Genomic DNA, 11,974 nt, shown 5'->3' on the forward strand with positions numbered 1-11,974 from the left:
ACGACGTCGTTTGGGAGACGGTTGAGAGATCTGATCCTGGATTGGGTCATTACATATTTTGGGCCTGATTTTTGTCAATTAAACGGCCCAACCCAATTTTCTTTCCTATTTTCCTTTTAATTCCTAATTATTAAATTCCTAATTCTAATTGTAAAAAACAAAATTAACCTTACACGATATTAAATCACCTTTTAACAACCATTAACACAAGACAAAAATTTAATCACACAATGATACATTTAAATGACAAAACAGGATAAATGCATATTTTTTGTGATTTATATATATATATATATATATATATATATATATATATATATATATATATATATATATATATATATATATATATATTTTAATTCTTAAATGCATAATTAAATCCTAGATATGCATGCAACATGTATTTTTATCTTATTTTTTGTTTAACTATAACAAAGTAAACATTTACGGACAAAGCACAAATAACTAATAAATGCCACATAAATTCTAAAAATTGCACACTAAGAGAATTTTGTTTTATTTTTTGATTTATTTTTTGGAGCAGTTTTCGTGAGGCAAAAATCACGTGCTCACATACCCTACCTTTTTTATATACATTATCATAATTTTTCTTTATACTATTGCAAGTTATTCATCATATTACTAGTGCGTGATACCATGAAACGATGGCAAAACGATACAATCCATCCAAAATTGCATTCATCAAACGATACAGTACAATACAATACAATACGACATGATACATTATGAAGCGATATGTAATAACCATCCAAACAAGCTGTAAAGGAAGATGAGGGGTTGCATGTAGGACTATTATTGTTATTGGACAAAAATTACTTTTAGCTTGTGGGTAAAATTATTCATATCTGGTAACTGTAAAAGTGTATAATATTTACATATTTTTATATATCATACAAAAATGTAAATATATACCAAAAATACACAAAAAATATACGTATTTTTTCCCGATTATTATTTTAAGACTGCCTATACAATGTCATCTTCCTATTGTTATTTCTAATGTCAGGTGGTTTGGGGGAATTAAAGAGACGACCCATTGGGATGGAGTAGTCAACTGAGTTAATTTCTTAGGGGTCGTTTGGTAGGATGCATTAGATAAAATAATGCTTACATTAGCTTTGTGTATTAACAATACCTTGGTTGGTAGACATTTTGAACCAATGCATTAGTTATGCAAGCATTAGTTATACATCCTATTTGGTATTATCCTATGCATAACTAATGCATAGAAAACCATGGTATTAGCAATGCAATGGGTTTTAATGCATGCATTAGCTTAGTTAAAGACAAAATTGTCCTTCAAAATTTATGCTTGATTAAAATATGCTAGTTATTATATTAATGCAAGTTTAAAATAATTCAAATAGTGAGAAATAAAATTATATCTCTAGTAAATAAATAATACTTAGCATATTTCCTTTTTTATAAATAAATATTTAGTTCTATATTACAATATAGGTAGACAAATCAAATAATTTTTTTAAACTTTTTCATATAAAAATATTTCTCAACATATGTTTCTTTTAAAAAGTTTTAGAGTGATGGACTGGTTTTGAGGGTATTTTTATAAACAAGCAATTCTTTATGAAATTGTGCAATGCTTTAATACATCAAACCAAACAATGGATAAGAAATATGTAAGCATAACTAATACCAGTGCAAGCATAACTAATACACCATATTCAGCATTATTCTTATGCACCCTACCAAACGACCCCTTTGTAACTTGGGGAATGGGGATGAGGAAATTGCAGAGAGAAGTAGGATGTTCTCTGCAGTATAGTAGTTACTTTATGACACCTTCTAACTACACTATTGCTGGTATGTCTCTAATCAAAAGTATAAATTGTCTATACTCAAATCTAAACAAAAATCGCATTGGTTTAATGATATCTACACATCCACATTCATGTTGTGTTACGATGAGGCTCCTAATCAATTGTTTGAAAGAGACTTGTTTTTTTATCAAATCTCGCATTTAACATTATCACGAGTGTTTGGCATTCACAAGAGCAACTCTGTATTACCCACTACAATAAATATGTTTTAGGGACAAACCTTACCAGGATAACCTGAAAAAGAAAAAGAAAAAAAAAAGGGCAAAGAAAGTATATGGGCGAGGGGTGTCGGGGACTAGGTTGAATTCATAAATTAGGCCTTAATTTGGAAAAAAAAAAAAAAAAACCCTAATTTACAATAGTAATTGAAAAATAGTCATAATTTCAAAGTAATCAAAATTTAGTTATTTTTTTTTATGTAAAGATAAACTCTAAACAAAATATTCTTAAAAATTCAGAAAATTCCAGCATAATATGCTGGAATTTCATAATTTGCTAAAATTCCAACATAATATGATAGAAGTTTATATGTATGAGCTCCATAATCCAGCATATTATGCTGGAACTTTTCGTGTTTCAAGTAAAATAATAATTATTTTTCAATGACTTTGTAATTGCCGGCTATTTTTCGATTTACCGATGCTATTTTCACCTCTACTTTGCTACATGAACAATACGAGAGAGGGAGAGGGACGCAATGAAGTGCACAGTTGCAAAATCTGAAAATTTAAGGCTAGCACAAAAAACCAAACAGCAAACGTCGTCCAATAATTATCCTCATCTCAGTACAATATGTTACGCCCCCTAAACCTTTGCAAACTCCATTTCCACACTGGAGACCAAAACTTCTGTTCATCAGATAAAGCTAATTCTGAACAATACACTGTTTTCTAACACATGCAGAATTAATCATTATTGGAAAAAAATATTTGTTTTTTTCTCATTGATATCACTGCTTCAAAAGAACCTTTACAGATTAAATTCCTGCTTCAAATTGTGCATAGCTATATCTTATAAGCAGCATACTCTGGGTTGCTTTGAGCTATAACCACTCAAATCACCCTCTTTGGATCACGAGCTGCAGCCAAATGATCCTGCAAAAAACACGGGGAATCCACCATGGCAACAAAATTAGAGTCATACAGTCCTAATATGAAGTTTTCTAGTCTTCTCAATTTGGAAAAGATGCTATTGCACACAATCAGAACTGAGAAATGTTATTGCTCACAACATTGACAAAAAAAGATGAAGCACTGAGAAGCCCTACAATGAGATATCTGAGTACATCAAAAGAAAAGGAATAGCTGATTATGATGCCAGAGTATTTCCAAGTCCATCTAATCTTTACATGACTGGGGGCCTGGAAAAGGACAATGCAATGGACCTCATTTATCACCACAAGAATAAAGGCGGAGGACCTCATCTTTTTGGAGTGGAGGAAGAGGGGGGGGGGGGGTGGTGGAAGATTTAGGCCAAATAAAATAGATAAACAAAAGGAATAATTGTTAATGGCATACCTTCAAAATCAGGGACACACTAGGGCCGTCACAATTCAATGCATCTTCAAAGTAATAATAGAAAAATTGAAGTACATAAGGACCAAACTTACCGAGATAAAATCAAATGCTTTTGTATCTTCTTTCTTTGAAGTGTTCATCAAGGAAGTAGGAGCTTGATTAGAAATGCTAGGATTGAAGATATCGGGAAGAGCTGAACCATAACCTCCAGCAGAATCAGCAGGATGACTAGCACTAGTGGATGGGTGCATGGTAGCTAATTGCTGGTAACTGGAAAGTGTTGCAAAGAACTGCTGTTGAGCAAACATGTTACCCATGGCATTATAGTTTAGAGCCTGAGGAGCAAATGATTGATTCAATACGAAGCCAGGAGGCAAGTTATACTGCATAGCACCCAAAGGAAACATGGGATTTGAATTTGCTCCACCAGCCTGGGAGGAAAATATGCTGTTCAAGGCATCATTCGAAGCCTGATGATGAGGATCAATAGTGGACTCTTGACACATATCCTGATAGGTTCCCCTTGAGCTGCCATTCTGCTTCTTAGATGAGTCATTCCCATTCAAAGAAAGACTATTCATTAAATCATGAATCTCCTTTCTAGGATTATTGGGTTCCTGGGGAACTTCAACACTGGGACCAAAGATGTCAAACAATTCAGGTCCAGTTCTATTGACAGCCGAATGGACTTCAGTAGCATCTGATTTGTCAAATGTCATTCCAGAAAATAGATCAGCTTCAAGCGGCGCCTTCTCATTACTGGTGTGAAATGAGACATCAGCAAAGGGGTCATCATCATTTTTCTGCTGGCCGGAAGTCACGCCGCCACCCAAATTGTCTCCAAATAGATCATCAACCAGAGGGGCGCCAGAGGTGGATGCAATTTTTATCCCTTCACCACTCTGCATATTTGCTAAATCATCTGCTCCAAACAGATCATCAGAATTACCTGTGTCTATCAAGTCGGGCATCTGAACAGCAGGGGTACCAGCCCTTGCTAACCTATCTACATGAGGCACAGAATCAGCTGTTTGTCCATCACTCAGAAGACTTAAGACCTGCCATATTCATCAGATGACTTTAAATAGGGAAGATGCATAATGTAATCATAAATTTGTTGCAAGATGCCAAGATATGCACATTAAAAGTTTTTCTTTTCATTTCCCTCTGAAGCTGAGAGAAGTACAAATCAACTCCGCAAGAGAACTTGTTGAAATATCACAATTCACACCTTAGACCTAAATCTGTCGTAGGGCGACCTTGTTCAAAGCTGTAATTCTCAGAATCAAAATGGTGAATGAAATGGATGATCATGGAATAATGTTTCCCCTCCTCATCTTTGTTTCCCTTCATTTTTTTAAAAATAAATTAGGTCTTATCAGCTCTAATTCTTCCACTATGGCTCGACAGCTTTATATGTCATATTTTCTCACTTTTGCTTAGCAGAACAATGAGGTCATGTAATTTTGTAACTGCAAATAGAAAGAATCAAAGCAAGGACCTATAAAACCTTGTGCCACGAACCTTGTAGAATTCATGTGCACATATAATATACTCTCTCTCTTTTTATAAACATAAATCTTTGCATTTATATTTATATGTATGTGTTTCCTCCACTGGAGGAGTTCGAGGAGGGCAAGGAATTGCAGTGTGTTCATCTTGGAAAATCTTACTTTGTTTGCCTTTTCTCTTAATGATGCTTGGGGAGATTCAGAGCATTTCACCACAACATCTTTATTTTCATTGAAATAAGATGCCATAATACCAAAGTGCTCGTCATCTTTTTTCCTCAAGATAGCCTCGAGGACACAGATTGCTTTCACACGAACCTGGCAAAAAAAGCAGACCAAGTAAAAATATGTGAACCATTTTGATCACAACATTAATCAGCAGTATATCAGTTTAAATAAGAGATTAAGCGCCGATGCCAGTGCCAAAAAGAAAATGGCTTAAGTTTCTACATAAAGAAGATCAATTACAATGAAACACTTCCCATAGTAACTACGAAAAAGGGTCAGAAATACCCCTCTACTATTGAATATTGTTTAAAATTACCCTCTATCATACTAATCGAGCAAAAATACCCCTCCCGTCTTACTATTGAACAAAAATACCCTCACTTTAACGGAAGTGCCACATGGCAACAATTAGTCTAAACTTACCCGACCCACACACCTAAAAAAACCGCTTAACACTTAAAAGACCCCATTACCACCTAGCTAAAAAATAAGTCAAAATCTTTTTTTCGTTTGTCTCTTTTTTTAATCTTTCCTTTGCACTCACATCCGCCTAAACTCCACCACCTATGAAGCCATAACAACCAACGCACACTTTCCTCTCCAAACACATATGTTGTTTAACAAAATCAAAACCCAATTCTTCTATCAAATAAAAGAGGAAACATCTTCTCAAATCTAAATGGTAACCATATCTATCCTCAAAATTTGGATAAGTTACTACCACCAAATCTGTAATTTGCTGCTCCACTTTGGCCATTATCCAATATAGTTCTCACACATCATAGTCATAAGTCCTAACAAAGAATTTTGAACAAAATTAGATCACTAATTGTTTCACTTAATAGCAAACTTTGGCCAAGAATGGGCGGAGCCTCCATGGCCGCCGATGTCAAGTTTGCCGGATTTTGTTTTTTAGATTCATGGAATCTGAAAAGTGAAATGATATGAGCTTTCACAAAGTGGGGAGTCTGGACTGGGTGGAAGAATCCTGATGGAGCAAAATTTGCTAGAACAATCGGATGAGGCTTGTTAGAGTTTCTGTTCACGGGCAACAAGGTTCAGAGTATTTTTGAAGGACTTCCCACGGTTGAAATGAACTGAAATCCGAGATGTCAGTATCCAAGCAATGGGAAGAGACCTCTCGATCCACATCTTCATTTGGAGCACTTTTTACTCCCGATTTGTTGGTTGTCGGAGGCAATTTAGAAGAATGCTGGATGTAGGGCTTAGGAATGAATGGGTTTAGCTGCTGGCAATGATTCTAGTACTAAGCATGTGTTATGTTTGTTGTGTGTAGGGGTTGGTTGCCGGAATGTAATGGCTTTGGTTGCCGGCGGTAATTTCTGGTGTAAAAGGTGAAGTAAACCACTTTTTTATGTTTAGTTTTGGTGTTGTTTAGCCACGTGTCATTTCTATAGGTCCTTTTTAAGGTGGGTTTAAGGGTATTGGGCCGGGTAAATTTACCAAAAAGTTCGGTTGGACCAATTCTATCAGATTGCTGCCACGTGGCACCTCCGTTAAGATAGGGCTATTTTTGTTCAATAGTAAGACGGTAGGGATATTTTTGCTTGATTAGTATGACAGAGGGTAGTTTTAAACAATATTCAATAGTAGAGGGGTATTTTTGACCCTTTACCGTAGTAACTATCTGTCCGTAGAAGAGCAAAATAGTATAAGGACAAACCTGCCACGACGGTGATTGCAGTTTTGATTCAAGGGCTTGAGTCAAAGCCAAAGCATCTAATTTTGACGCCTCCAGAAGGAAAACCTGAAGTGCATCCCGAGTTGGCTGCAGACGAACTCCACCAGATGTTGCAATAGTTTCTAACAACTTCTCTTCTCGGGTCTTTTCACCAGAACTCAAACCTGAATCTGCATTGGATGTTTCAGTCTGAGATGCTTGAAGATCTTGACTCCAACTTCCAGAAGCAGCATTTCTTGAAAACCGAGAACCGTCACAGTGAGAAGAAATCCCTTCATATCTCTCTGTGTAGTCAGTTTCTGTTGTCAATGATCTCTGAAGATTTGGACTCCTGTAATTTCCAGTATCATTCTTTTTCAGGGATGGAGATTGTGAAAGAGTATTAAGTCCTTGTTTTATGGTCGCACTTCCAATACCAACAACCTCACTGAGGAAAGACTTCTTATCATCTGATGGCATTTCATAGTTGGTATTACCAAAGCCTTGTATTCGACCACTAAGAGTTTCTGTGGGAGCAGGTTTACTCTCTTCTGAAGAAAATAGAGCAGATAATGCTTCCTGTGCTGTTTCACGGACTGCTTTGTTGCGTGAATCACCCTTCAACGGATCCGGTTGGCCCTTGTAGTGAATTAACTGACGTACAGCCACTGAATTCCTTTGCATCTCCCTTCTGAACTCAGCACCAGATTTTCCGACGGCATACTTGATCACTCTCAGAGCCTGCATAGAGCAGAAAGGGGTCCGATAAGTTACATTTTAAGATCTTGACATTCTCTTATTAGTTACAAAAGCCTTAATAGAGGATTGCGAACAGAAAATGTAATTCTCCGCAAGAGCCCCAAACGATCTATGCTTTCTCCCTAAAGAACTTCTTTTTCATCTCATTTTTTTGGGGTACAAAATAGAGCTCAAAATCAACCATATCAATCAACAATCACATGCTTCTGTATCTCAAATTTCTCTCACACTAAGCTAACAAAACCAAGATAAAAATCATTCAAACCCACATGAAAAAAGCAAGTAGTGACCAGCAAAAGTAAGAGAAGCTAAATGTCACGTCCTTAGCCTTAAACTAAGCGCACGTGCGGCACTTGACAACTCGCTCACGATCTTGCACATCCTGCTCACGTTCTTGCTATGCCAAGTCAGCCTTACTACACTCAAGATCGCTAAGGAATGTTAGAACACATGCGAATTGCCAAAGGAAGCTTTTGTATTAGAGAGAACTTGATAGTTTAGCTTGGTTGATGAATTACAAATGAATGCCCCCTATTTATACTAATCACCTAGGGGCTAGTATGTAAATTATAATTGTTCTACAAGTCCTTTCATATTTACAAATACGTCCCTTCTCTAGAATATTCTATACAGCTAGATTCTTCTAAGGACTTTCCTAACAATTCTATAGGGTTCTAGGATCTTCCTAAGGAAACCTCTATATTTCTCTAGAACCTTTCTACAAATGCATAAATATCTAGAATTTCTAAGGAAATTCTCCATAGTTCTAGAATATTCCATCAAGATCTTGTCCCCAACTTATGTAACCATTCCATAAGGCAAAAATATATGCCAAGTGGCACCTACGTGGCATGATAATGTGGCGGGTCATGACACTCTCCCCCACTCAATTTTGTGCCGCCCTCGGCACAAAGCATCGACACGTACGCGCGCACATTGCCTTGGCATCGTCGGAAATCTTTGTCCATTAGCCATGATGCCCTATGAAGCAATTCGACTTCCCATGTTACAAGGTACTGGTCACCTTTCTTTTTGCCTCGTTTGCACTTTGGACGGCTAGCAATGATGGCCTCGATCCCCCGCCCATCGGATGCCCTTCCTTGCTCTTGGCCTGAATCTTCCCATGACTCAACCAAGTCTAGTAGCTTCTTAAGCATCGGGTCCATGCTTCCACTTCCTATTTTGGAAGCCCTCCGTGGTCCAGCCTTATTGGCAAACTTGAACCCTCTGCTTGGTGCATCGTCTGAGTCTGATAGCATGCCATCACTTTGTAACTCGCCATCCTCTTCAACTATGTCCGTCCAACTTTTCTTGCTGCCACCATGCTCCATTTGCATGGTGCCAAGATAGGCTTTGGAATCCCCTACTTTCGGCTTAGATTCCAAGCGCATCCCTCAAATTCAGGCGGTTCCCCCTGTGTCATCCTTATGTGCTTGAGCAAAGTTCCCTATCATTGCTGCAAGCTTCCCCAGCTCTGGGCATTCACTTGCCCGATGTGACCTTTTGCAGAAGTAGCACCCTCCCTTAGGCACGTACTCCCTACCATTTTCCGGCCCCTTGTCGTTTCTCTTGGACCCCTGTCCGTTATGGGATGGCCCCTTGCCATTATACTTGTATACCTCGGCTATGCATTTCCCGTTGTCCTCGTCATGATCTCCCTCATACCTCTCGGCGTTGCCTTCTTTGGACTTGGCAGACTCCATCTTGAACTCAACAAATGACTAGGCTATTCCGATAGCCCCGTTCACGTTGGCTACTTGATATCTTCTTAATTTCCGCTTTGCCCCACTTTGCAACCCATCCATGAAGTAGAAGAGGGAATATTCCTCGGACAATGACCGAATTTACAGCATTAAGGCAGTGAACTCGCGCACATACTCCCGAATTGTGGCCTCTGTCGGAGCTACCTTAGCTTCCACCAGTTTGCCACCTCACGCACGTCCCGTGCACCGCGATACTGCTTTCGCTTAGGGACCTTCACGTTGATCCCTTCTGCAAGTACCAAGCCCTTGGTAATTCTGACCATGGTTCCCTACAAAACTTCCTTCTAGCAATCTCTTGTATTCTTTCTAACATTCCTTAGTCATAACCTTTGCTCTGATACCACGTTGTCACGTACTTAGCCTTAAACTAAGCGCACGTGCGGCACTTGACAACTCGCTCACGATCTTGCACATCCTGCTCACGTTCTTGCTATGCCAAGTCAGTCTTACTACACTCAAGATCGCTAAGGAATGTTAGAACACATGAGAATTGCCAAAGGAAGCTTTTGTATTAGAGAGAACTTGATAGTTTAGCTTGGTTGATGAATTACAAATGAATGCCCCCCATTTATACTAATCACCTAGGGGCTAGTATGTAAATTATAATTGTTCTACAAGTCCTTTCATATTTACAAATACGTCCCTTCTCTAGAATATTCTATACAACTAGATTCTTCTAAGGACTTTCCTAACAATTCTATAGGGTTCTAGGATCTTCCTAAGGAAACCTCTATATTTCTTTAGAACCTTCCTACAAATGCATAAATATCTAGAATTTTTCTAAGGAAATTCTCCATAGTTCTAGAATATTCCATCAAGATCTTGTCCTCAACTTATGTAACCATTCCATATGGCAAAAATATATGCCAAGTGGCACCTACGTGGCATGATGATGTGGCGGGTCATGACATAAAGCTCAAAAAAGGGGTCACAAAATCCACTAGATGACAAAGGTAAATCTAACCAGAAGTAGCTCAGCCCAATACCAATGGATACATCATAATCACTTCACTTCTCTTTCATCCCCTTCATCTGATGCAGTAAGGACTCAAGACCACATCAATCACAAAATGCACCGGATTCCAATAACATGAACCCAATAAAATCAGCTACATAAGCTAAACGCAACAAAAGGGTTACCTTTCAATCCAACTCAACTCAACACCACAACTACAGCCACACCATATCCATTTCCTAATTCTTTTTTCCTCTTATTCATTCGAACTCAAATCATATTAATCCATCAAAATATTTCTGAATTCAGAAACTCAGACACACACACCCAATTAAAATCAAGAAAAAAGACATCCGAAAGAAAGGACAAAACCAACAAAACGAGCTAAATTAGCTAAGCGGAAGAAGGAAAAAAAAAGAGGAATACCTTTTGCTTGACAATAGGGGATTTGTGTTGGAGACGTTTGAGGATGAACTCAGAGACTTCTTTAACAATACTGGAATGAGAGGATCCAAGCAACTCAGAGATCTCCTCCAATTTGTAAACAGGAGTCACTTTATCCTCATCCGAGGTCGCTGCGTCGATCATCCGCGATCTCCAATATGACTCTACCGCCCTCCTGCTCGAATCCATTCTCTATCTAATCCAATAATGTTTGATTGTTTCACTGCCAAGTTTGTTGAATTTCAGATTAGATTGTGGATCACCTGAGATGGAAATCCAGTTAGGGTTTTTGACCCAAAAAAAAAAAAAAGAAAATCTTGTAGGCTCCGAAGGGGTAGGGGTGGGGTTGGGGGGTGGGGGAGCGGGGGATCCAGGAAAAGGGGGTTGTGTGGGTAGGGAGAAGTGAACGTGGAAGGCAATAGAAAGAGGAAGAGACTGTCCTCTTGCACATTTTTACAAAATGAAGGGTGTGTTTGGTACATAGCAAAATATTTTTGGGATGTTTTTCAATTTTTTCATATTTGGTTGTATTAAATATTTTAAAAAATATTTTACTCGTCAACTTATTTTTCTTTATTTTACTTACAAGAGAAAGGAAAATATTTTCTAAAACTATTTTTCAACCTTCCCCGCTTCATTCTCTATCCCCACCAACTCACCTCATACCCCCGCCTAACTAACCCCACCCTACCCTCCCCACTTTCGCTCCCTACCTCATACTAAATAAAAATATTATTAATTGTACTTTCTTTTCATGTGATAGATATATATTTTTTTCATTTCAATAAATGAGTATCTTTTTCCATAAAATATGTTTTTAAAAAAAATACTTTTTTTTCATAATATAGAAAAAGTATTTCTTTTATTTCAACAAAAAAAGTATTTTCTTTTCATGATATAGAAAAGGTATTTTTTTTATTTCAATAAAATGAATATTTTCTTTTTATGATGTATAAAATATATATTTTTTATTTTAATAAAATGACTACTTTATTTTTATGTAGTAGAAAGAGTACTTTCTTTTTCAACCAAAAAAAAGTATTTTCTTTATAGTTATGGAGTATTTGTGTGAAGTTTTAGAAGAATAATTAAATTGTTGAAGAAAATAGAGTCTTAAAAATATTTATTTGGGGAGGGGTGGGGGCAAGGAAACATGGGTACTTGGGGAAGGGGGTGAGAAGAATAGCATAAAAAAATATTTTCTACTCTCTAACGAAACATTAAAAAATATCTTCCGGAAAAAGTTTTCCATTCACC

The 11,974-nt window shown here is 37.3% G+C and overlaps 1 protein-coding gene across 1 annotated transcript; it reads right to left on the reverse strand.

Moving 5' to 3' along the window:
* Positions 1-2,593: 2,593 nt before the first annotated feature.
* LOC104229663 (protein MODIFIED TRANSPORT TO THE VACUOLE 1) lies at positions 2,594-11,037 on the reverse strand. The gene is made up of 5 exons (XM_009782342.2): positions 10,700-11,037; positions 6,800-7,537; positions 5,050-5,205; positions 3,469-4,434; positions 2,594-2,953 (listed from the first exon to the last, which is right to left on the reverse strand). Exons 1-5 carry the CDS (start codon positions 10,904-10,906, stop codon positions 2,912-2,914), a joined length of 2,109 nt encoding a protein of 702 aa, XP_009780644.1. The 5' UTR covers positions 10,907-11,037; the 3' UTR covers positions 2,594-2,911.
* Positions 11,038-11,974: the final 937 nt, after the last annotated feature.

This window comes from Nicotiana sylvestris, chromosome 6 (genome assembly GCF_000393655.2).
Source record: "Nicotiana sylvestris chromosome 6, ASM39365v2, whole genome shotgun sequence".
Taxonomy (NCBI): domain Eukaryota; kingdom Viridiplantae; phylum Streptophyta; class Magnoliopsida; order Solanales; family Solanaceae; genus Nicotiana; species Nicotiana sylvestris.